The sequence below is a fragment of the Pelophylax lessonae genome, assembly GCF_965119305.1.
Source record: "Pelophylax lessonae genome assembly, chromosome: 5".
Lineage (NCBI taxonomy): Eukaryota > Metazoa > Chordata > Amphibia > Anura > Ranidae > Pelophylax > Pelophylax lessonae.
The window spans coordinates 83,623,237-83,650,803 of record NC_138772.1 but is presented as its reverse complement, the minus strand read 5'-3'; the positions used below and the strand labels follow the sequence as shown (position 1 = coordinate 83,650,803).

At 42.7% G+C, this 27,567-nt stretch overlaps 1 protein-coding gene across 1 annotated transcript in view; it reads left to right on the top strand.

Moving 5' to 3' along the window:
- Window positions 1–4,913, top strand: part of MAP3K8 (mitogen-activated protein kinase kinase kinase 8) — a gene marked incomplete at its 3' end in the record, with an annotated part of 38,588 nt that extends 33,675 nt beyond the window's left edge. The window contains exons 7-8 of the mRNA XM_082258811.1: window positions 1,069–1,312; window positions 4,783–4,913. Coding sequence (XP_082114937.1) covers window positions 1,069–1,312; window positions 4,783–4,913 — 375 coding nt within the window. The remainder of the gene's footprint in view (window positions 1–1,068; window positions 1,313–4,782) is intronic.
- Window positions 4,914–27,567: the final 22,654 nt, after the last annotated feature.

The window sequence follows — 27,567 nt, the reverse complement described above, 5'->3', positions numbered from 1 at the left end:
GCAGAAATGGCAACTTTAAACTTTGCATGTTGGTTTCAGAGTGTATGCACACCTGTGAGCCTGAAAATGTGTGTGTTTAAACACATTTGCGTGTTCTTTTTAAACGTGTCATCGATGTGCCTGTGATGTGATGTGATTTTTAGTGTATTTTTAGTAATGTTTTATTGTGGTGCATTTTTAAAGTGAATCCCTGATTTTTGCAAAGTCAGTGTTTTCTTTCCCAATGCATTCCGTGTGTTTTACATGCAATATCATTTAATTTTCTGTGATGCAGTTTTAGATAAAAACACAAGCCGTTAAAGCAATTTTAAACTCAAACCCAAAAATGTAATATATTGTAGCTTACCATCCCTTTGATGTGGTGGCTGCATTCATTTTTTTTTTTTTTTTTTAGGCTTTTTCCCCTTCGTTTTCACTTGGTGATCTGGCCAGTAACACACCTCCTGTATTCGAGTGCTCCCACTCTGGATGTAGGAGCACGGGGCACATGGATTCCTCCATCCATGCTATTTGGTATGGTTGGGGGATTTCAAATTATTTCTCTTTTTCAGCCCACAGGACTGAACTAGAGAAATCCTGTGTATGGCTAGCCTTAATCTAATAGTACTAGAAGTGCGATCAGATGTGTGTGCCAGATATAAAACAAAACACACAAACAAAAACGTAAACCGACAGCATACAAAAAAGGAAGATACAAAATGTGAGCACAATCTCATGCATTTACAAAATCCAAGGAAGCTTCCACCCATGTAAGAATTATTACTTGTACAGCATATCAGTGAAATAAATCGGCATACATTCCTTCAGAAGGTATCACAGTAGTCTAAGGCACGGGGAAAACTCCGCTAGCATCACAGAACTCCAAATGTATAATAAGAGTACTTGGAAGCTCCAGTACAGGTTGAGTATACAAGAAAATAACCCACATTAAACAGTCACACCAAGGTAACAATCCACCTTGCCGTGGCAAATATCTGTAAGCACCTCCTATTAAAATGAAGTCTTGTCTAATAAAATCGACAGGCTACAATAATTGTAATACCAAAAACAAATTTTCTTGTCCCATAGATACACAAGCAAGCACCCCCACTAGAAGACATTGGAGAAGATTGCAGTCCCATCATGAGAGATCTACTGGTCTCGGTATTGGACAAGAACCCAAACCAGCGTCCTTCTGCAGCAGAGCTTCTGAAACACGAGGCCCTCAACCCTCCTCCGGAGGACCAGCCCCGCTGCCAGAGCCTGGATACAGCCCTTCTGGAACGCAAGAGACAAATGAAAAAGGAACTTGAGCTGCCAGAAAACATTGCAGGTATGTCTGTATATTAAAAGATTCAGGTCAATGACCCACTAAGTAATGTAAGATGGATGAGGGTGACTGCAACCTTAAAGCCATGACCGCAGTGGCAGCCCTCCATGTTTCAATTTTGATAGGTTCCCTTTAAAGCAACTGTCAATATTTTTCAAAGTTTGAAAACAGAAGCTCCATGCAAGGCAAACAGTTGACTTGCACTGCTGAACAAATCTGCATTGAAAAGAAAAGCTTGCTGAAAGATCTTTTGCATTTAGCAGTCTTCCAACTGTGCCAGATGTCTGAACCCCCCCATTTTCTTTGTGACTTTCTTTTCCCACACTGGCCCCTACGTTACATCATCCTGTAGTGACATAGGGATTGCAGATGGAACCACGGAGTGAAAAGGGAAGACTGAATCTGAAACTCACTGAAGCATTAAAAGTAGCAGATCTTTCCGCAAGGTTTTCTCTTCAGTGAGTTTGGTTTGGCAGACAGGTAGCAGGACAGGTAAGGGCACTTTCACACTCTCTGCTGCGCTGAGGCTGGTGTGGGTTAGCTGCGCTTTTCCATAGACTATTATGTCCTGCGGTTTTGTTGCGCATTCTGACAGCAAACCAAAAGTTCTGCATGCAGGGAGCTGCTGGTGTCAGATTGGTGATGAAGTTCCTTTAGCCTTGGTTCACACTGCTGCAACCCCATTATTGTGCGATTTCCAGTGTGACTTGCTTGTGACTTTCAAGTGACATTTGAGTCTTTGGGACTCTTAAGTCACATCGAAGTTGCATCAAAGTAAATGCCTTTTTAAACTCACAGATGAAAAATGGATCTCGGTTTACTAAAGTCGAACCAGTTAAGACGCGATTTCTGATTGGTCACTTACTTGTTTTGCACATCACCATTACTCTTTGCAATGTCAATGATAATCAATAGATTATCCCGGCAGTCTGTTTTTTTCTGTTCTCCTCCCATTATGGAAAGAGAACTGTGAGTGGAATTTGTGTTGAGCAAAAAAGGGAAGTTGCAACATGCAGCTTCCTCTGCTCTTAAGTTTAGGTTTTCTTTTTCCGTTCATGTTCATTGAGACTAATATTATGTAGCAACCGCTTCAAGGGAAACATTACAAAGGTTAAAGAATATATTTAGAAGAGAACTTAGGGGAAAAAGCTTTGTGCTGTTTTTACAATGAAGTGTCAGACCACTTCACTACATTATGCTGACCATATCGATCTAAAGGAAACTTTGCTGAGATAAATATGCAAACTGCCATTTCAGACCTTCTTCTGAAAATGCTAGACAGCTAAAAGATGGATATCAGAGTGTGGTTAGTCATTCAGAACAGAGACCAGTCCTAGTGGTGTACCACAAGTCTCTGTTCTTTAGGTCCTGTACTATTTGATCTCTTTGTAAGTGATGCAACTAAAGGCTTTGGGGTGAGGTGGACATCTGGAGGTGTCTGTAACAATATATATATATATATATATATATATATATATATATATATATATATATATATATATATATATATATATATATATATATATATATATATATTACTAGTGGGATGACAAGCAGGAGGTCCTGATTCCCCAATATGGATTTTTAGGTCTCACTGGAGGGATCACCAGCAAGAGGAAGGAGGTCCTGATTCCTCTATATAGATCCTTCGTTATCATTAGAGGAATCACCAACAGGAGAAAGGAGGTCCTGACTCCACTATATAAATCTTTAGTTAGACCTCATATACAATACTGTGATCTGGTAACCTAGCTTACAAAAAGCTATCGAGAAGATCGAACGAGACCAGAGACAGGAAACAAAAATGGTGACAGGTCTGGGGATAAAGCATATCAGAAAAAATTTCAGGAATTGGATATGTACAGTCTTGATGAAAGAAGGGAAAGGAGAAACCGAATTGAAACTTTTTAAATACATTAAGGAACTGAATAAGTTTCAGGTGGGCTCTTTTTTCAATGTGAAGATAAGATCAAGAACACAGACATAACCTCCAACTAGCAGGAGGAAAGTTCAGTCTTAGAAAGTATTTTTACCAAAAGAGTAGTTGATGCTTGGAATAGACTTCTAGTAGCGGTACTGAGTCAACAACAGTAAGGGGATTTCAAAATGCTTGGGACAAACCTAAATCTATACGCAGACTAAAAAGATTATAAAAAATGGGGCAGACCCGATGGATCGCTTGGTCCTTTTTTCTGCTGTCACTCTTATATTTGCTGCCATGCTGGTCCAGTGGCTTCAAAACTTTTAGCCATTGCAGTGAATCAAAACAAAACACTACAGCAGCTGAAATCAACAGATCTGGCCCACATGCTTGTTTGAGATCACTGATTCAGGTAGTACTGAAGCCAATAAATCATAATGACAGGCATTTCATTAGTGACGTCAGACATGGCTGCAGATGTATCCCATCCTGGAGAAAAAGATCAGAACAGGGGAAGTTCTAGAACAGGGGTGACAAATTCCATTTTATTGCGGGTCGCATCAGCAGTATGGTTGCCCTCAAGGGGCCAGTTGTATCTGTAAGACCAGATGTAGAGGAGGAACAAAGGAGGGCTGGAGTCAGCTTCGGGAGCCTGCTGAATGTTGAGGGGCGAGGTGGAGACGAGGGGGTGCTGCTGATGCACAGAGAGGTGAAGGATTTGGCGGAGGAGTTCTGTCCTCTCTGATGCCTATGGCTGAGGGGGTGCTGCTGATGCACAGAGAGGTGAAGGATTAGGTGGTGGAGTTCTGTCCTCTCTGATGCCTATGGCTGAGGGGGTGCTGCTGATGCACAAAGAGGTCAAGGATTTCGCGGAGGAGTTCTGTCCTCTCTGATGTCTATGGCTGAGGGGTTGCTGCAGCTGCAGGAGAGGTGCGAGGGCCACATGAAATTGCCTGACCTGCCTGAATCGGCCCACGGGCCTTGTATTTGACACGTGTTCTAGAGCAGTGATCCTCAACCCTGGTCCTCAGGGCCCACTAACAGGCCAGGTTTGCAAGATAACTGAAATACATCCCAGGTGATATAATTTGCTGCTCAGTGATTGCAGTATTCTAGTCTGCATCTACCCGAGGTAAAACTTAAAATCTGGCCTGTTATTGGGCCCTGAGGACCGGAGTTGAGGACCACTGTTCTAGAGCATCACGGGAGCAGTGTCCTTTTTTTTTTTTTCTGGATCAGACCTACTCTGTTATATATGTGAATTTGCTGAGGAGGCTCTGTGACCACATGCAAATTTATTATGTTTTTAAAATCTTCCACATGTACCATCTGTTGAAAGCAGAGGACTAATGGTGTCAGTTTAGCTCCGTACTTCTGCAGTGATAATCTGGAAATTAGGGTAACCCATTTTGACCAGTCAGATTAAATATTTCTTTAGTCAGAATTATGAAAGCTGATTTCTGATTGGTTATTTCAGTGTACAGAACTTTTTGTCTTACTAAATAAGCCTGAAAACAAGACCCCCATCTGACACCCTTTGTTCCCTTTTTAGATTCTTCATTGTACGCCAGTGAGGAGTCGGAGGTGCAGAAGAGACAGCGGTCACTTTCGATTGATCTTGGTGCCCTTGCTGGCTACTTCAACCTGGTGCGAGGCCCTCCAACTGGGGAATATGAATGCTGATCATAACCATTGAAGAGCACAAGAAATTTCTCTGGACTTGTATTATCAAGCATCATTATAGACAGTTGAGAAAAGCTACTTTGAAGAAGGAAAAACAGAATACCTGAAATCACTGAAGGACATGTACAGTATATAGCAGTGATGTGAACTCTGCCCAGTATATACTTCACATTTGATGTTTCTTTTTTTACATTTTTCTTTACGGAGATACAGATCACCTTTACATTTACAAAGTTGTCTCTCGAGTCAGGTGCAAGCTTGTGGCAACTGCTTATATTACACAATTGACTAAATGATTGTTCTCCTTTCCAATTGACTCACATTTTAATAGTGGTTATTTAGACATTCAAAACTCCGTAAATAGGGAAATAAGTTATGTCTGCCTCATTGATTATGGTGGTTAAGGTTTAATGGGACCTCTTTTAAGAGGCTGCTTTGGGTATAAACAGGAGTCATTTGTGATGACGAGTCAATTTTTTTAAGGTATTACTTCAGTTAATTAAGATCTAAGTTGTAAGAAGCCAATATTTCAGTTCTGGAATAACTATTAGTTTGAATGGCTCACCAGTAGCAGGATATCCCAGCCGTGTTTGCTGTGTCTGCACCCTGATGAATCTCATAATGTTGCCCCTGGATGCGACATTTAGTCTGGCCATACATTTATACAATTTTCTTTTAGTCCCCGTTCACATTAGGTCGCTCCGACTTAGGGGGCGACCTGTGAAGTCGCGTGCAGCGCGACTTCGGCGCGACTTTCACGGACTTCACATAATGGAAGTCAATGCAAGTCACCTCCAGGTCGCCCCCAAGTAGTTCAGGACCCTTTTTCTAAATCGGAGCGACTTGTGTCGCTTCTTTTAGAACGGCTGCTGTACTACACAGTGGGAGCGACCATGCACGACTTGCCAGGCTGACCCAAGTCATGCTAGTGTGAACCGGCACTTAGATTTACCAAAAAATATCAAGGTCAAACCTAAACAACACTTTCAATTTGTATCCAATCAGGCAGGCCCTTGCACTTCATAGTTGAAGGTAAATCTAAAGAAAATTGTATAATGTATAGCCAGCCTTTATTCCACAGCAGTGTAACACAGTTCCAGCATGAGAGTCAAGATTGGGCAAAGGGAAATCTCATATCCTGGGTTCATGAGAGATATAAAGCTCCCAACAGGTGCATCCAGCCTTACAGTGGTTGTAAACCTCAGACATGAAATCTGAACAAAGCATATCCCTCTAAAGTGTGTACTTGTCACAATTAGCCCTCATTTACATTGACAGCAGCTTTGACATCGTACAACTTCACCTGAAATCACACGATTTCAAAGCTTCATGTCAGTGCAACTTGGAAGACCTCTGTACAGCTTCATGCACAGATATCTATCCAAATCGCACCTGAATCACCAAAATGAGTGCAGGAATTTTTCAAATCGATGCCGCAAAGTCGGCGTTGCACCGATTTTTGAACAGTGCCATTGCTGACAATAGGGTGCGACTTGTCATGCGATTTGACTTGTCAAATTGCATGATAATTTGCTCCCGTGAGAACGGGGGCTAAAGAGCACTAAATGTCATGTCTGTCTGTTGCTTTGTTTCTCTGTCAGCATGAATCCCTTCTGACAAGTTTTCCTGACACCAAGAGAAAAATGGTGACAGGGGAGGGAGCTCCAGCAGATTGACAGCTTCAGCTCTGTTCCTGTGAGCTGTGTGGAGGGCGTGTGTCTCTTCCCTCCAATCAGCTCTCAGAGCTCTCCTCACTGAGCTCTGCAGAGTGTAATTTTAGCTCTCCATCCCTTTTTTCTAAACTCTCATACAAACGTTTAAAAAAAAAAAAAATGGTATTTAAACAGATGTAGCAAAGAGAAGACTGCATATAGACAGATACACCTTTCAGTATGTGGGAGATTTAGCTAAATCTCTGTTTATCACCTGAGGCCAGTCACTGCACTGGGTATATGTTTAGCTTATCGGTAGATCTAGAGTAAATGGGTCATCCCAACCAAGACTATTTTTGGTCATACTTGGACACCTGAGTTGCCAATTCATCCCTTTAATTATTTACATATCTTAACGGAACACTCCAATCATTAGAACAATGAATATGAAGGGTGCAGAGCCTCCCTGCTCAGTATTTTAGTTTTTTTTCCTCTGAATTGTTGTAGTCCTCGAGTAGCAGAATTGGGTGGCCCTATTTGACCCAAGGGTCTCTTATAGCTATCGGAGACTGTACCACCAGCAGAGTTCCCTCATGAAATTTCCCTGCCCTTATTGCGTTGCATTCTCCTTCTAAAACAAGTGCGGCTTCGCAAAATAGCTGTCAGGCAGAACTATGGATTTGAAGTCTCACTGCTAAAAACCTGAACGTTGCTTACCAGTTATCCACCATACACCATACCCAAAGTTAAAATGGCAGATTTAGGTAAATATAATATTTAAATGTTACATGTTTAATATGTTTAAGTTACGGTTTTCCACAAATCAGAATAACTGTCCTGATTCACCCTATATTTATTGATGAAATAGTTGCACAAATAATCATTAGCACTGTCTTGTATTATACATTCTGCGTGCAGATGTTTTCTGTTTAAATGAACAAGAAATATTTTGTAGATAAAGAGCACATTCCTATGGAATGCAAAGTTCACGGTTATATATGATGTGAATATTTAATGTTTGACAAGACATTTAGTACATCCTGATGGATGGGCGGGAGAGACGACGAAGCAACCCTCGGACCTACGGAGCGTTGATCACACCTCTGTCACCCAAAGGGTTAATAGTGCTTGTTCTCATGCACCGTGGATTAAATAGATCATACTGTGTATGACATATCAGGACATTTCATGATGACTTAGATGGCTTGTCAATTAGCATTCGTTATAGAGTGTCGCTGTGATCTGTATCTTACAGTAGGTGTATAAGATAAAAAGTAATAAATATTATCACAAAACAGTATTGTTTCTCATTCCTATTTTTTTTTACCTCTGCAAGACATTAACACAACTAAGTGCAAGCTCTTTACCATCAAAAACTAGAAATATTGCCTATACATACCCTGCATTTTTTTAAAGCACTGAATGTGGCATTCACCAAACATTCACTGCAGGTGAATAAATAACTGCAAAAAACATCCCAAAAAGACACACCTGAAGTGAATGTTTGTTGAATGCCACATTTAATTTTATAAATGTACTGCTAAACCTGCCTTAGACAGGCCATACCATGTATGGGCAATTTTGATTTGATTTATCGATTTTGATTTAGATATCGATATGGTTATATTTATATTATATATGATTATATTATATATAATGATTATATTATATATGATGATATTTGATATCGATTTGATTTATCGATTTGATCAACTTGGATACAACCGGCATGCGAGATTTTACCTGCGATTATCTCTAGCGGCTGATATAGCCTCTAGAAGAAATCACTGTTTTCTCCTGGTGGCGGCAGCTTCCCCCCTCCTGCCGGGAAAAGACAATGGCCCAGCAGTAGGGATTCAAGCTAATTCCTTCCCTGTAATCCATGATTGCAGGAAATAAATTTGCTCCATGTATGGCTGGCCTTGCACTGGTGTGTGTTTTTTTTTTTTTTTTTTTTTGTCCAATCCTATTGTACTTTGACAGCTAGCCCCCCCCCCCCCCCCCCCCCACTGGCTGTGAAAATACCTGAAGAGTGGCTACATCTGATTGGACACAGATGTTTTTTTACAACAATTTTTCACCCAGCTGCTTTTTATTTATTTTTTTAATTTAGGGATGTGAGAGAAGGCTGACAGGGCCACCCACTGAGCGAATTTCGGCCAGTTCCTTAGGATTGTCAGTGCTACAAGTACTACCCCTAGAGAAGGGTCAGTGTAAGTGTGGCTTGCACAGAAGATGTACTGTATATAGGATCACATGTCATGACCCGAACAGTAACAGATAATAAAATAATGAATCTGTTTTAGTATAACATGGATGAAATTGCTTCGATAATCAGCAATGCATTTATGGCAACAAAAGAAATTGCATTACCCCAGTTAAAGTGAACCTGTGTTCAGGCTATGCAAATAAAGGGTAACTAATAGCAAAACTTTTTTTTTTTTTTTTTTAAATCTAGATAGAGAGTGATGGAGGGTTATAACCCCTGTCAGTTTTTTTTTTTTTTTGCCATCTGTGTGGCATTAGGGAGATTTCCCTTCACTTCCTGTTCCATAGCCAAAACAGGAAGGGAGAGGAAGTCCCCCTTAAATTGATTCTTGGAGTGTTATCAGGGTCACCAGAACTAGTGTCCCCATTGGAAGATTAATTTCTCCTCTATTACACCCCATTCACACTTGTGTGACTTGTAATGCGACTCTGATGTCCAAAGTTGTATGACAAGTCGTACGTCATGTTTTCCATTGATAACCATTCATATATAGGTGACTTAAAGTTGCAGCGACTTCAAAGTAGATCATGCACTACTTTGGTCTGACTTTCATGCAACTTGAGGGCCATTGACTTTGTTAAAGTTAACCCTCAAAAGTTGCATTGAAGTCATACCTGAATGTTTTTCCGTGCAACAGTGGGTCCGACTTTACAGAAGGACAAAATTGCACATCCAAGTTGCCTGAATTTGGAGTCGTGAAAGTGTAAATGGGGTTCTGATGACAATCCAAAATTTGTGATTTTCTTTTAGGCTGGGTTCACACTCCTGTAAACTGGATGTAGGTTTCCCCACATCCAATTCGCATGACAGGAGACTGTGACCGGCTCTCAATGAAGCCTATTCACACCTTTTTGGGGCGGCAGCGGAGCGAATTGCACAGGGGTGCTGTGCATCTTTGGATTGGTTTTAGGTCCGAATTCAGCCAAAAATTCGGGCCTGATTCATCCCTGAAACGAAGAACAGGGTCACACCAAACCGCTACTGTGAGCCGCATGCGAATCAAGTGTGAAAACAGCCTTACTTTCAATTTTGATGTATACGGTAAACAGGAGGTGATTCTCCTTAATGGGGACACAGGCAGCAATAAAAACCTGACAGGTGTTCTAATCCCTCTCCACGCTGTCCAACACAGAAAAAGTTTTGCTTTCAGTTAGGGCTTTTTCACACAGGCGGTCCGATCAGATCCGCCTGTCAGTTTTTTAGGCGGATCTGATCGGATGCCCCATTCAGCCCTATGGAGCAGCGGATGTCAGCGGTGACATGTCCGCTGACACCCGCTGCCATCCGCATTCGATCCTGTCCGTGAAATCCGGACGGATGGAAACCCTATTTTCCATCTGTCCTGGGGATCGGATGAGAGCGGACAGGCGGCCCGCTCTCATCCGATCCCCCATAGAGAGCAGCGGGGGCTGTGACACCTCCATCTCCGCACTGCAAGCAGAGACGGAGCTGTCATCCGCCGGCTCCCTTAACTCTTTAATTTTCCTTTACACGGACTTCTAATTGAATAAAATCTGTAGGTATTTCTGCAGTTGTATGTACATTTTTTTTAGTTTTTTTCTTTTTTTTTTTTTTTTTTTTTTTTGGGGGGGGAAAACATGCTAGCGCTCAATAATCCTGTTACTCCTACCTCTTAAGCTGGCCATACACTAAGCAAATTGTGGCCTGTCTTTTGAGGAGCCATCTGAAATTCACTCAGTGGGTCACACTGTTGACCCCCCTCCTGCCATCCTTTACTTCAAAAATCAAAAGCGCCAGGAGGCAATTTGACAGCTGAGCAGTGGCTACATCCAATCAGATGCAGCCACTGCTTGAGTATTCTGACAGGCACCAGTGCTCTGTCAGAATAGAATAAACAGCACTGTAGGTTCTCCCACCTGTGCTACATTAATAATGGCATTGGTTTATTTTTCTTTTTTTTTTCTTTCAGCCTGCATGCTGAGCAAGAAAAAAAAAATCCGTCATTGCATGGCCAGCTTTATCGTGAAGATGATTTCTGCAGATGATAAACATTTTTCCTCCAGCTGCAAGAGTTTGCCATTGTGTTTTCTGTGTTGACCTTTACATTAACCCTATTGCACAACGTTATGAAGAATAATAGATCAGAATGCAGATAGTGATTGCACAATACAAAAACTGCACCAACAGCTGGAGACAGAGAAGAGAGATGGGTGTGGAGTATCAGTTTCATCTCTGCTAAAAATATCAGCCAGAAGTAAGTGCAAATAAAAAAAAGAGTACTAAAAGCAAACCTGTTAGGTTAAAAAAGATTTGCTGCAAAGTGGTATCTGCAGAATAAGAGAATAAATACTTCCACTGCTGAGAAACTGACCCTTCCAGGAATGTCGATCTCTTACCACTGCACTTAGTGCTTCCTCCTGCTGACCCCTAGGCTACTACAGGAGATGGTAGCTGGTGTGGGAGGAACTACTGTTGGGAAGGGGGGGGGGGGGATCGACATCCCCGAAAGTGTTGTTTTACTAGTAGACCTTAGAGGAAGTTTATTTTGGTAACATCATCTCTGCTAAGAAACTTGGGCATTGGTGTACAACTTGTGCTTAACCACTTTACCACCGGAGGATTTTGCTATCTTACGTCCAGGCCACTTTTTGCGATTCGGCGCTGTGCGACTTTGACAATTGCGCGGTCATGCGACGCCGTACCCAAACGAAATTTACGTCCTTTTTTTCCCACAAACAGAGCTTTCTTTTGGTGGTATTTGATCACCTGTGCATTTTTACTTTTTGCGCTATAAACAAAAAAAGAGCGTTTATTTTGAAAAAATAACAATATTTTTAACATTTTTTTTATATGAAATTCCCCCCCCCCCAAAAAAATGTAAAAATCTAATTTTTTTTACATTTTTGGCCAATTTGTTTTCTGCTACCTATGTTTGGTAAAAAAAATCGCAATAAGCGTATTTTGATTGGTTTGCGCAAAAGTTATTGCGTTTACTAACTAAGGGAAAGATTTCTGTCATTTTTGGTGTTTTTTTTTTTTAACGAGTAATGGCGGCGATCTGCAATTTCTTTTTTTTTTTCCGGGACTGCGACATTGCGGCGGACAGATCAGACCCTTGACTGACATTTTTGGGGTTACCAGTGACATTACTGCAGTAATCAGTGCTATATATATGCACTGTTACTGTAAAAATGACACTGGCAGGGAAGGGGTTAATTTTATTGGAGAGGGAGGGGTTAATGTATGCCTGGTGCTTACTGACGTGTGTGGGGGGAGGTGACTGAGTGAGTCAGGGACAGATCCAGGGTTCAGCTATGCTGAACACTGCAATCTGTCACTCCCTGTCACTTAGGAGATCCGCCCGCTCTGTTTACACAGGCGGGCGGATCTCCAAACTAGATTCCCCGACGATCGGGGAAGAGCAGCGGCGATCGCCGCCGCTCCTCCCCTAGCCCGACTCCCGCTGTGAATGAATACAGCGGGAGTGCGCCTCCTACAGGGGGAGGAGTACAGCAACGTAGTACTACGTCCCTGGACGATAACGAACCACTTTGCCGCAGTAGAGCTTGAGTGAGTGGTCGGCAAGTGGTTAAAGTAGAAGTTCAGGCAAAACCTAACTGACGCTAAACCTGCTCTCTGCCACATTCTAAACCTAATCTGTCTAACCCTGTAGAGCAAAAATCGCTATAGTTACCTATTTTGAATCCGATCCGGTCTGGTCCCAGCATCAGCTGTCAGCAGTGGCTTCAGTGCGGAGGCAGGTGCAGGAGAGGCAGTCGACAACTCTATGGGTGACATCACTTCTTAGGCATTTCACAGCCATTGTCAATCCTCTCTTGCACACAGCATCCGCCACTGGAGACCAAACTGGATCGGCTGCATAATAGGTTAGTACAGCGATTTTTGCTTTACATTGTTAGAGTAGGTTTAAAATGTGGCAGAGAGCAGGTTTAGCGTTAGTTAGGTTTTAAAGCGGAGTTCCGGCCTCAAAATAAAAAAAAATTGATTTTTGGCCATCCGCTTGCTAAGGACCACCTGAAAAAGAAATGGATGCTCCCAATTTTTTTTTTTCTGGTCACTTACCTTGATATTGAAGAAAATATACTCCCCTTCCTTCCACTTCCTCCCTCGGCGGCCGCAGCCCGCGCCGTCGCTTCCGGCCTGCAATGACTCCTGGGAGCTGAACGTCCTCGCTCCCAGAAGTCAAAGCGCCTGCACCGGCCCCGCTCGTCAGTTTCCGGTGCAAGCGCGGCATTCCCTGCTAAACAACTTCTGGGCATGCCCAGAAGCTGTGCAGGGATGACGCACCCACACCGGAAGTGATGAGCGGGGCCGGTGCAGGGCATTCTGGGAGAAGAGGATGCAGAAGAGGACGCGCTGGCTTCAGCTGCCCACACCTGAAATGGCAGCACTGGAGAAGAAATTTTAAAGGTAAGTATTTCTTCTAAAAGGTAAGTGCGTCCTGGGACAGTACAGAGGCTATCCATTATGGAATGTACTAGCCCTGACTGTCCCGGGGGTATTTTTATAAAAATTTGACCCCCCAGGCCGGAACTCCGCTTTAAGCTGGCAATACATAGATCGAAATTCAGCTGTCCAGAAGGGCTGGCTGAGATTCGATCCATCTATGAGCAGGCTGAGTGTACCCAAGTTTATCCATCAATTAACTATGGTACAACCAGCCTGTTGGATTTTTTACATGAGATTACTGCCTGCAGTTTATAGCTCAGTAATCATGTTATAGCAGGAAAGGCTCCCCCCACTGGAAGAACACTATATCGCTGAGGGAGGCGTTCCCCTATCAACACTGACTGTGTTGCAGTGAATGATATTCAGACAGTATTGATGGAGGAATCCTTCCCACAGAGCCATTGTGGGTGAAGCCTTCCCTGCCGCGAGAACACAGTGATTATTGCTAACCACTATCAATATTTTCATGTAAAATCCGGCAGGCTGGTTGTACCCAAGTTGATTAATCAGTCAACTTGGGTACATTCAGCCTGCCCATACATGGTTTGAATCTCGGGCGGTTCCTGCTAAACTGGATGAATTCGAACCGTCTATGGCTGGCCAAATTTATACATGCTGTACTCCAATCATCACAGTGCTCACCAGTGATTATGCTTCAGTGCTAGACTGATTGACTTATAAAGTAATATTGACTTATTACAGGTATATAGCATCATCTTTCACCAGAGTATTTCACATCAGCCCCTATCCTCATGTATTCATACTAGTACAATTCAGACAGGGACCAATTATCCTACCAATTTTTTGAATTGTGCAAGAAAACCACACAAACTCCATGCAGCTAGTGCTCTGGTCTGGATTCAAACCAAGGACCCAAGTGTTAAACCACTAAGCTACTGTTCTGTTCAATAAGGTCTTTTGAATTGTGGGAGGAAACCACACAAGAACACACAAGCTCCATGCTGCAAGTCTTCTGGCCAGGATTTGAACCAAGTACGTAAGTGCTGCAAGGAAGAAGTGCTAACTACTAAGCCATAATAAGGTTTTACATCAGCAATTGTGTAGCAAAGACGCAAACGGCATTGCCTGTTCATGCTTACTCTGCATCATCGGTGCACTTTAATGCCGACTACCAGCAGGCTGAGGACTGCCAGCCATAGAAAGAGGAAGAAATGGTTACAGGTCAGTTATGAAATGACAGAGAAGATACAACATACATTTTATGGTTGGGAAAAATGGGAAATTCCAGAGACCTCAGACTAAACATCGCCATCGTAGTACACAGCATGTAAAGTGTGAGCTGCACTTCCACATTCTGCTGACACAACATTTTGTCTATTCCTATTTAGGGCAAGGAGGTGAGGACGTGCAGTACATGATGGCAAAGTATTGAATTGAACCTGACTATAATACTTTGGCTCTTGTAGCCCTAAGTGTTCGCCTAGCCATTTTATTTTTATTTTAGTTTTGGATATAATAGGGGTTGATTACAATTGTTTTGGCTGGAAATACACCTTAAGGGTTCCTTCACACTCCCCATGGTTAAGACATGTTTTATGTTTTTGCGCCCCTCCCCGCCAAGCACTACCCCCTTTAGCTGCAACTGCAAAGGCAGGGGCCAATGGGGTATATGTGCTGATGCCACAATGCTTTTCTTCAAGCCGGCGGCAGGAATTATACTCTCTGACGCTTTTGGCAGACAGTGAATTGGACTCTTCTGCAAGTACCCTGCAACCATGTGCAATGCACGAGGTTGAGGCACACTAGTGTGGGGTTCAAGGGGTAAAGCAGGCATTGGGAAGGTGAACCAATGCTTCTTCACTACCTTTCAAATGCTAGCAAGCGGTAACAAACCTTATTGTCTTTTTCTGTGTCCTAAAAACATTTTTTTTTGTGGAACTGAAAAAGAAAGGGAACCTAAATCAACTGTAGGGTCTCCGCTCCGGCATCTATGTCCCCCATTCAGTGTGTTCCACTAAGGGTTCAGGTCAGGCTAGCAGTCAGCCCTTATTCCTCTATTTCACAGAACAAATAGAGAAAAATCTCAGCCACCGCACACCATACAAGTCCAGCGTGTAATAAGTGATAGCAGCCTCAGCCTAACTCCATCTAGGCCACGCCCCTTATGGAGGTCCTCCATGACTAAGCCCCGTGGCTGGAGCGAAACTTGTCAGGGGGGCCTGGATGGAGTTAGGCTAAGGCTGCTATGACTTATTACACACTGGGCTTGTATGGTGTGCGGTGGCTGAGATTTTTCTCTGTTTTGTTCTGTGAAATAGAATGGGATTGATTTACTAAAGGAGCTTAGAACTCTGAAGTCCAACTTGGCACAGATGAACAAATCTCCCGCTTATGCTATTGTATTTTGAAATTGGATGCAGCTGCTTTTTTTTGCAGCCAAAAATATGTTGCCTGGCTCTTTAAAACCTTTTGTCAAAGGATGTCACATGTAAAGCAGCCGACAGGGCCACCTTAAGCAGCTTTCGACCATGGATGCATGCTTTCCCTCCATGCACAATACCACCTTATTAGCCCTGAATTGTACTAGACGAGGCCAGGAGACTTTCCACAGACTGGAGCTTCAGGAAGAAGCAGGCAGTGCTGGAGCCAGCCTGGAGTGAGCATTAGGTAAGTAAGGCAAACTCAACCTGTCCAAAACCGAGCTCATGGTATTTCCTCCCCCACGGTCCTCTTCCCCTGACTTCTCTGTCAACATCAACGGCACAACTATCAACCCGTCCACCCATGCCAAGGTATAATCCTGAACTCTGAACTATCCTTTCAGCCACACATCCAGTCACTGTCCAAAGCTTGCCGCCTCAACCTCCGCAACATCTCCAAGATACGTCCCTTCCTAACCAATGATGCCACAAAGCTTCTAATCCACTCCCTGGTCATCTCTCGTCTCGATTACTGCAACTCCATTCTCATTTGCTTACCTTTAAAAAGAGTATCCCCCCTTCAGTCCATCATGAATGCTGTTGCCAGGCTCATCCACCTTGCGAACCGCTCTGCGTCTGCTACCCCTTTTTGCCAATCTCTCCATTGGCTGCCACTCAACCAACGAATTCAATTCAAACTACTAACCATAACCTATAAAGCCATCCATAACTTGGCGCCCAGCTACATCACTAATCTGGTCTCAAAATACCAACCAACTCGTTCTCTTCGTTTCTCCCAGGACCTCCTGCTCTCTAGCTCCCTTGTAACCGCTTCCCATGCTCACCTCCAGGACTTCTCCCGAGCCTCTCCCATCCTCTGGAATGCTCTACCCCCATCTGTTCGACTATCTCCAACTTTGACTACTTTCAGATGATCCCTGAAAACACAACTCTTCAGAGAAACCTATCTGGCAACCACCTAACAACTGTGCTCTTATTTTCTCCATCAGCCCATCCCCCACAGTTATCACCTCTTGTATATCTTGACCGTCCCTCTTAGATTGTAAGCTCTAACGAGCAGGGCCCTCTGATTCCTACTGTATTAAAGTGTATTGTATTTGTACTGTCTACCCTCAAGTTGTAAAGTGCTGCGTAAACTGTTGGCGCTATATAAATCCTGTATAATAATAATAATAAGTCCAGGTCCATGATGCCACCACAGCACCCTCCTATGGCTGGGTGTCATTTCTGTAAAGTGGTTCTGTAGGCTGTATGTTTTTCTTTTCCTTAATGCATTCTATGCATAAATGTAAAAAAACTATTCTGTGCAGTGTCAGATTTCCTGGCGCACTCTCACAGTCCCCCTTCTAAGTTGCTGATTATCGCCATTACAAGTATAAAAAAAAAATAAATAAAAAATCCAGCATACATACAGGTGCATCTCATAAAATTAGAATATCATCACAAAGTTAATTTATTTCAGTAATCCAATTAAAAAATGGATGCGTTACACACAGAGTGGTGTATTTCAAGCATTTCTTTCTTTTAATTTTAATGATTATGGCTTACAGCTAGTGAAAACCCAAAATTCAGTATCTCAGAAAACTAGAATATTGCCTAAGACCAATAAAAAAAAGGATTTTTAATACACAAATATTGGCTTACTGAAAAGTATGTCCATGTACAGTATAGTATGCATCCAGTACTTGGTTGGGGCTCCTTTTGCATGAATTACTGCATTAATGCGGCATGGCACGGAGGCGATCAGCCTGTGGCTCTGCTGAAGTGTTATGGAAGCCCAGTATGCTTTGTTAGCGGCCTTCAGCTCATCTGCATTGTTGGGTCTGATGTCTCTCATCTTCCTCTTGACAATACCCCACAGATTCTCTAAGGAGTCTAGGTCAGGCGAGTTTGCTGGCCAATTAAGCACAGTGATACCAGGATCATTAAACCAGGTATTGGTACTTTTTGGCAGTGTGGGCAGGTGCCAAGTCCTGCTGGAAAATGAAATCAGCATCTCAATAAAGCTGGTCAGCAGAGGGAAGCATAAAGTGCTCTAGAATTTCCTGACTGTGGAAAATGTTGCATTTTATTTGGAAATCAAGGTCCCAGAGTCTGGAGGAAGAGTGGAAAGGCACAGAATCCAAGTTGCATGAGGTCCAGTGTGAAGTTTCCACAGTCAGTGATGATTTGGGGAGCACTACCTATAGGTAAGACTTATTATAGGCTTACCTATTGGCAGGGCTTTTTTTCTCAGAGAATAGGTTTAGGAACTCATCCCTTTCGAGTCACCCTTTGACTCTGCCCCTTACCCACCTCCAAGCACCGTTCCTTAGTTCCACCCCTCACCCACCTCCCAATACGGCCCCTTTTAGAGAGTACAGACCCAAGTATTATTTTGTGGTCCTAAGTATTTCGTATGAAATTTGTTAATGATAACAAGAAAGACAGTAAAATAGATCTAGCAACAATGGACACTCCAAAGACAATAGATCCACCCCAGCATCAATAGACCCTCCAGCAGCCAGCAACAAAGACCCCACCCTTAACAGAACATCGCTCTCAGCAACAACTGACCCCCTGCAACATAAGATCCACCCCCTGCGACATAAGATCCACCCCCAGCAACAATAGATCCCTCTCAGCAACAATAGACCTTCCCAGCAACAATAGCCCCCCCCCCCCCTGCAAAAATAGATCCCTTCCAACAACTAAAGGTTTCTCAGTAGCCAGCAACAAGACCCATCCTCAACAGTAAATCCCTCCGAGCAACAACTGACCCCCAGCAGCATAAGACCCACCCAGACCCACCCCAGCAACAATAGACCCTTCATAAGCAACAGAAGAACTCCCCAGCAACAATAGACCCCCCTTCTTACACAAAAATAGATCCCTCCAGCAACAATAGATCCCTCATCAGCCAGCATCAATAGACCCTCCAGCACACCCCAGCACCTGCTATTACATACATTTAGTTCTGGAGGTGCCAGAACTGCGTTCCCCCTGAAAAAAAGCCCTGCCATTGGAAAAAAATTTAGAGATGAAAGTTTGCTTCCTCTTTAAGGTAGCGCAGTGCAGTATAGCAAAAAATAAAAAATAAAATAAAATAAAATAAATGGCCTGGTCATGAAGGGGGTAAAACCATCTGGAGGTCAAGTGGTTGAAGAAAAAATAATGTGTTTTCAATCACTTTAAGATAGGTTATGCAGCCTCTCCCTGTACTCCCTAGATAATTGAGCACTTAAACTTTGCAGGGGGAGGAAGGGGGTTAATGCAAGTGGATTTAATTGTGCCCGGAGTATAGTATAGTATACTTTATTTAATAAATGCAATATGTTTAATGTTTTCTTCAAGAGCTCATTTACATCTGTGCACCACATTTAACATATGCATGTTGCTGTGCATTACCACGCGTTCTGTTGCGTCTTAACGTGTTGCATTGTGGCAGTTTATTTATTTGAATGGACTGCCTAATACACCGACATGCACCTGAAAAGGTACATGCACAATTTTTAACAATGCAGTTCACCTCAATGCACATCAGTGTGTTACTGTGTGTTTGCTGTACGCTGCAAAACAAGTGCATTGACCAAGGTGGGTTGGGGTGCCATTCAGAATGAATGGTGCTGAAACACTCTAACACGTATTTCCACACATTACGTGAATTAATGCAACAGTGGAAATGAGCCTCAAGTCAGAACTTTTCATGTAGGTTTTCCACACATATGAAAACGGTGATTGCACCACACATGTAAGGTCATGAACATCAGTGAGTGAGCGCAATAATTCTAGCCTCATAGCTCACATTATCCCCCTAAACTGGTATCCTGTAAGTCCCCTTTCACGCTGACCGCCTGTCAGCTTTTTTAGACAGACCCGATCAGGCCATCTATTGCTCTCTATAGAGTTGCCGATTGTGTCCGTTGACAACCACCGACATCTGATCCGATCCTGTCTGCTAAAAACAGACGGATAGGGATCTGTTCCCCATCCGCTCCCCATAGAATGCATCAAGATAAACAAACCTTCTGACTTTACAACTCCTTTAATTTATTGTCATTTCACAGGCATGTGCAATTTTTATCTTTTTTTTTTTTTAATACTTTATTTTTTCAAGTAAGAAATCACACGGAAAATACAGAAACCATATAACATACATGTCCAGAAATCAAATGCATTCAGATGAGACTTCATACTAGTGAAATACTAGCTGGACACAGGCAGGTACACAAATAAAAAGGTAACCCTGACCAGGGTGGCCATCAGAAATTCTGGGGCCCCTTACACAGCTTTAGGTCTGGGCCCCTCCGGGCCTGACAATCAACCTTCCCCAGGGCCGGTCCTCTGGCCATCCCACCAAATCTGCCCGCTGGCAATCCCACCAAGTCCTTCAGTGCACCCACTTTTATTTTAACACTTTTACAACTTAATACATGAAAATGAATCCAATCCTGCAAAAAGACATCCCCATATATTCAGCAAAGAGATATCCCAATCCAGCAAAGAGACATCCCTATCCAGAAAAGAGACGGCCTCATATATTCAGCAAAGAGACATTCCAATCCAGCAAAGAGACAGGCTCATATATTTAGTAAAGAGACAGCCCAATCCAGCAAAGAGACATCCCTTCAGCTGCATCAGCTTACTCTGCGGCCACCCTGCTTTAGCAATTGCTAGCTACTACAGCAGCAACAACTTGATCTTGTTGGTTGTGCCTGGGCAGCTGGGCCCCATGGAACGCCTGGGCCCCCTACATGTGTATGGGCTGTGCCCCCCTGATGGCTGCCCTGACCCTGACAACCAGACAGTAAGGATTCTCTGTACCCTCGTGTGAAAATGTATGTGTGTGTGTATGGAACAAACTGCACGCCTGTGATCCATAGAAGATGTACAGCCAAACGAGCTTTGGCTGTACATCTCCTTTAACCACTTGCCGACCACCGCACGACTACATACGGCGGCGGTCAGCCCCTCACAGGCAAAGTGACGTACCGGTATGTCACTAGCCTGTGAGCCAATAGGGGGCGAGCGTGCGCCGCTGGAGGTGCGCTCGCCCCCCCCCCGCTCGTTCCCTAAGCAGCCCGCGTGTGTGATCGGCGGACCCGATGTCCGCCGGTCACTCGCGATCGTCGGATACAGCGGGAGAAAGGCAGGCGGCTAATGTAAACACAGCCGCCTGTTATTCTCCCCTGTGTAACAGCACAGATCATACGGTCCTGCTATGTAGGACCGTTGATCTCTGCTGTTACACACACAGCCACATCCAATCACAGTTAGAAGCACGCCCCTAGGGACACACTTAACCCCTCCCTCTCCAATAAAGTTAACCCCTTCCCTCTCAGTGTCATTTTTACAGTAACAGTGCATATGTATAGCACTGATTACTGTAGTAATGTCACTGGTCCCCCCAAAAGTGTCAAAAATGTCAGTCAAGGGTCCGATCTGTCCGCCGCAATGTCGCATTCCCGCAAAAAAAATCGCAGATCGCCGCCATTACTCGTAAAAAAAAAAAAACAATAAAAAATGACAAAAATCTTTCCCTTAGTAAACGCAATAACTTTTGTGCAAACCAATCAAAATACGCTTTTTGCGATTTTTTTTACCAAACATATGTAGCAGAAAACAAATTGGCCTAAAATGTTAAAAAATTTTGATTTTTAAATTTTTTTGGGGGGGAATTTCATATAAAAAAATGTGAAAAATATTGTTATTTTTGCAAAATTGTCGCTTTTTTTTTGTTTATAGCGCGTGATCAAAAAATCGCACAGGTGATCAAATACCACCAAAAGAAAGCTCTGTTTGTGGGAAAAAAAGGACCTCAATTTCATTTGGGTACAGCGTCCCACGACCGTGCAATTGTCCGTTAAAGTCACGCAGTGCCGAATCGCAAAATAGGCCCTGGTCAGGAAGGGGGTAAAATCTTCCAGGGCTTAAGTGGTTACGTTTCATGCAAGCTTGTTGTGCACTGAACCAGGAATACAGAAACAACTGAATGTGCATAGATGCACTGATTTACTGCATGCTCTTTGTTCAGGCTTAGTAATGTTTTGTAGAACAGCGCTCCCTAGTGGATATATGGTATAATTATGTTAGCGAATAACTGCATACCTAAGAAAAAAAAGTAGAAGAAATTGAATTTTCAAGGTGCAAATCTCAGGAATGGACCGCACTTATAGGAATGGAACACACTGTATATAAAAAACAATGTTTTATTGAAAATTAATATTAAAAAAGAGATATAAAAAGAGCATTACTGTCTCACAACCAGTGTTGGGGTAGTTACTCAAAAAATTTAACTAGTTACTAGTTACTTCTGTAAATTGTAATGAGATTACTTTACTAGTTACTGCATTTGAAAAGTAACTTTACTACTTATTACTTTACCTTCCTCTTTCTTAATTGACCGTGTAGAAGAAAATACATGACACTCTTTCTGCATAGAGTTTATTGTATAAACACAGGCTTTGGGAAACATGAGAACAAAACCTGAAACCAGAATAAAACATAAAGTGCAACAAAAAGTCATAAACTTCATCCCTCTCTATTCTTTGAAATAACGATTGTATCGCACGGCTTGGGTAACGAAGGAAAGCGCATTCTTATAGCCTAGTAAAGTAGTGTAGTTACCAATATTAGTATTGTAACTAGTTACTTTACTTCGTTACCAAGAAAAGTAATGTAGTTACTGTAATCCGTTACTTTGTAACTCGTTACCCCCAACACTGCTTACAACCTGCATAGTCTTTATCAGACACTATATCACATCCAATGATAGTACATAGATAAATGTATATGAGAACTTTACAATTTAAACAATTAAGAATAGAGCATAATCATAATGTACAGTATCTCACAAAAATGAGTACACCCCTCAAAATTTTGTAAATATTTTATTATATCTTTTACATAGTTGCCAACATTTGAAAAACATTTCCAGGGACACTTTGCAGCGCAGCTATCAATTACTTACCACACCAAGTTCCCTGAAGCTCCGCCCACTCCACATAATTAATCCCCGCCTACTTATTATCAGATTATAGAGTCTACTCAATAAAGAGAGAATTACAGGAAATTGAAAAGGGAATTTTAAACTTGAGGCCAAAGTAGCAGAGTTGGAATAATTCTCTTATTCAGCTGCACTACTTCTGCCTAAAGTTTAAAATTCTCATCACAATTCCCTGCAATTCTAAAGTGTGAAATGTGCTCAGGTGTGACCATACAAAAAATGTATTATGTAAATATAAATAAAGTGCAAAGTGTAAATAAGTACATTGCCAGGACAATGTAAATTACCCGGGACAGGCTCCTATTTGCCGGGACTGTCCCGGCAAAAACGGGACAGTTGGCAAGCATGCTTTTAATGTGACAACACTGAAGAAATGACACTTTGCTACAATGTAAAGTAGTGAGTGTACAGCTTGTATAACAGTGTAAATTTGCTGTCCCCTCAAAATAACTCAACACACAGCCATTAATGTCCAAACCGCTGGCAACAAAAGTGAGCACACCCCTAAGTGACAATGTCAGAATTGGGCCCAAAGTGTCAATGTTTTGTGTGGCCACCATTATTTTCCAGCACTGCTTTAACCCTTTTGGGTATGGAGTTCACCAGTAGAGTAGAGTTAGGGTCTGCAGATATCAGGGTGCCTTGCCTTGGCCTGCAGCTTACCATGTATTTGCAAATGTGTGCAACTAAACCCCTGTTTTTAACGCATACTGTTAGACAGGTAAATTCGGATGGTCGCAGGCTGGTTGGTAAGTTGTGACTGGAAACCCCCTGGCTTTTTTTGACATTCATTTGCCCTTCCAGTGCTCCTTGCTGTCAAGACCAGTTATAGGTGGGGGAAGTGACCATTTTTTGTATTGTTATTGTTATATTGGTCAGGCAACACACTGACACCTTTGCTGCCATGGTGCAATGTGCTGGGGGTTCAGTGTGAACCTGTGCCTTTAAGGAGAGGTGGGCTCCCTTCAGTCACCTGTCCTACATCTATCCATTAGAATACATGTGCTCTCACTGTGGAGACTCTTTAAAGATAGAGTAAGGTACCTTTCACACATACGGTCCGTTCAGTTCATCAATTCAGTCACGTCAAAATGCATCAGTTTTCCATCCGTTTTTCATCAGTTGTCATCCGTTTTTCGTCAGTTGTTATCCGTTTTTCATCAGTTGTCATCCGTTTTTCGTCAGTTGTTATCTGTTTTTCATCAGTTGTCATCCGTTTTTCATCAGTTGTTATCCGTTTTTCATCAGTTGTCATTCGTTTTTCGTCAGTTGTTATCTGTTTTTCATCCGTTTTTCATCAGTTGTTATCCGTTTTTCATTCGTTTTTCATCAGTTATCTGTTTTTCATCCGTTGTCATCCGTTTTTCATCCGTTGTCATTCGTTTTTCGTCCGATCTGTTTTTTTTGATGGATGAAAAATAGGGCATTCATCCGTTCAAAAAAACGGACATTGATGGAAGCGGATGAAAAGGGATGTTAACTGATGATCATCTGTTGTCATCTGTTTTTACATAGAGATACATTGATGTCCGTTTTTCATCCGTCAACGAATGGATGAAAAACGGACAAACGGACAGCATGTGTGAAAGGGGCCTTAGGGTCTGCAGATATCAGGGTGCCTTGCCACGGCCTGCAGCTTACGCATGTATTTGCAAATGTGTGCAACTAAACCCCTGTTTTTAACGCATACTGTTAGACAGGTTAATTTGATTGGTCGCAGGCTGGTGGGTAAGTTGTGACTGGAAACCCCCCGGCTTTTTTTGACATGGAGTTCACCAGAGCTTCACAGGTTGCCACTGGAGTCCTCTTTTACTCCTCCATGACGACATCACGGAGCTAGTGGATGTTAGAGACGTTTTGCTCCTCCACCATCCGTTTGAGGATGCCCCGCAGATGCTTAATATGGTTAAGGTATGGAGACCTGCTTGGCCAGTCCATTACCTTTACCCTCAGCTTCTTTAGAAAGGCAAGGGTCATCTTTGAGGCGTGTTTGGGGTCCTTATGTTGGAATACTGCCCTGCGTCCCAGTCTCCTAAGGGAGGGGATCATGCTCTGCTTCAGTATGTCACAGTACATGCTGGCATTCATGGTTCCCGCAATGCATTGTAGCTCCCCAGTGCCGGCAGCATGCATGCAGCCCCAGACCAAGACACTCCCACCACCATGCTTGACTGTAGGCAAGACACGCTTGTCTTTGTACTCCTTACCTGGTTGCCGCGACACACGCTTGACACCATTTGAACCAAATAAGTTTATCTTGGTCTCATCAGACCACAGAACAGGGTTCCAGTAATCCATGTTCTTAGTCTGCTTGTCTTCAGCAAACTGTTTGCGGGCTTTCTTGTGCATCATCTTTAGAAGAGGCTTTCTTCTGGGATGACAGCCATGCAGACCAATTTGATGCAGTGATGATAAATAGAATCCTGTGTGTAATCAAGTCTCCGTATAAATGCACCCGCACTGTGATAGTCTCAGAGGTCCGTTTAAAGCGCAGAGAGCATCATGAAGAACAAGGAACACACCAGGCAGGTCCGAGATACTGTTGTGGAGAAGTTTAAAGCCGGATTTGGATACAAAAAGATTTCCCACGCTTTAAACATCCCAAGGAGCACTGTGCAAGCGATAATATTGAAATGGAAGGAGTATCAGACCACTGCAAATCTACGAAGACCTGGCTGTCCCTCTAAACTTTCAGCTCATACAAGGAGAAGACTGATCAGAGATGCAGCCAAGAGGCCCATGATCACTGTGGATGAACTGCAGAGATCTACAGCTGAGGTGGGAGACTCTGTCCATAGGACAACAATTAGTCGTATACTGCACAAATCTGGCCTTTATGGAGTGGCAAGAAGAAAGCCATTTCTTAACGATATCCATAAAAAGTGTAGTTTAAAGTTTGCCACAAGCCACCTGGGAGACACACCAAACATGTGGAAGAAGGTGCTCTGGTCAGATGAAACCAAAATCAAACTTTTTGGCAACAATGCAAAACGTTATGTTTGGCGTAAAAGCAACACAGCTCATCACCCTGAACACACCATCCCCACTGTCAAACATGGTGGTGGCAGCATCATGGTTTGGGCCTGATTTTCTTCAGCAGGGACATGGAAGATGGTTAAAACTGATGGGAAGATGGATGGAGCCAAATACAGGACCATTCTGGAAGAAAACCTGATGGAGTCTACAAAAGACCTGAGACTGGGACGGAGAATTGTCTTCCAACAAGACAATGATCCAAAACATAAAGCAAAATCTACAATGGAATGGTTCACAAATAAACATATCCAGGTGTTAGAATGGCCAAGTCAAAGTCCAGACCTAAATCCAATCGAGAATCTGTGGAAAGAACTGAAAACTGCTGTTCACAAACGCTCTCCATCCAACCTCACTGAGCTCGAGCTGTTTTGCAACCAGGAATGGGCAAAAATGTCAGTCTCTCTATGTGCAAAACTGATAGAGACATACCCCAAGCGACTTACAGCTGTAATTGCAGCAAAAGGTGGCGCTACAAAGTATTAACTTAAGGGGGCTGAATCATTTTTCACGCCCAATTTTTCAGTTTTTTTATTTGTCAAAAAAGTTTAAAATATCCAATAAATTTTGTTCCACTTCATGATTGTGTCCCACTTGTTGATTCTTCACAAAAAAATTACAGTTTTATATCTTTATGTTTGAAGCCTGAAATGTGGCAAAAGGTCAAAAAGTTCAAGGGGGCTGAATACTTTCGCAAGGCATTGTATATGACGCTGAGCACGTGCACTCAACTTCCTTGATCGACCATGGCATGGACTGTTCTGAGAGAAACCTGTCCTGTTAAACCACTGTATGGTCTTGGTCACCATGCTGAAGCTCAGTTTCAGAGTCTTGGCAATCTTCTTATAGCCTATGCCATCTTTATGTAGAGCAACAATTTTTTTTTTCAGATCCTCAGAGAGTTCTTTGCCATGAGGTGCCATGTTGAACTTCCAGTGACCAGTATGAGAGAGTGAGAGCGATAACACCAAATTTAACACACCTGCTCCCCATTCACACCTGAGACCTTGTAACACTAACGAGTCACATGACAACGGGGGGGGGGGGGGTTGTCTAATTGGGCCCAATTTGGACATTTTCATATAGGGGTGTACTCACTTTTGTTGCCACCAGTTTAGACATTAATGGCTGTGTGTTGAGTTATTTTGAGGGGTAAGCAAATTTACACTGTTGTGCAAGCTGTGCACTCACTACTTTACATTGTAGAAAAGTGTAATTTCTTTAGTATTGTCACATGAAAAGATATAATAAAATATTTCCAATGAGATACTGCATTGTTTCAGATGTGAATTCTCAATGGGTTTCCTGGTAAAGCTTTATCAGGAGTAGTTTCGGTGCTGATAATGTGAAAAATGCACATAAACATATACAGTAAGTCAACATGTATCATTAAAGATACACATCATTATACATAACTCAACATACCACTATTACTTACAGCTCATGTGTATACAGGGGGCAACAGTGTGCTGACATGAAAGAAAGTATTTTCTGCTCCTCCCGCCACCACTAGGCATGCGCAATGCGGCCTGGTGGCGTATGCTTAGTTGGTACATGCACCTGTTGCGGCTTCCTGCTTTTCTGTGAGTGGAAGTGGTTGTGGGGAGGTTAATCAGGCTCCATAAACGCCATATAAATGGAGTGTATCTCTAGGTCAATGGTGGACATGGGGATAGTCTTCCGTGCTGGTTGAGGCTGTTGTGTTAAGAGCAGTTCAGAAGGTATGTGGCTATTTTGTCTCCTTGGGGGATTTTCTAGATAGCAGCAGTCAAATGCAGTGTTACTGTATTTTCTTACAGTCCTCTTTGTTCTTAATTTTATGTTTCTACAGTGCCTTGAAAAAGTATTCATACCCCTTGAAATTTTCTACATTTTGTCATGT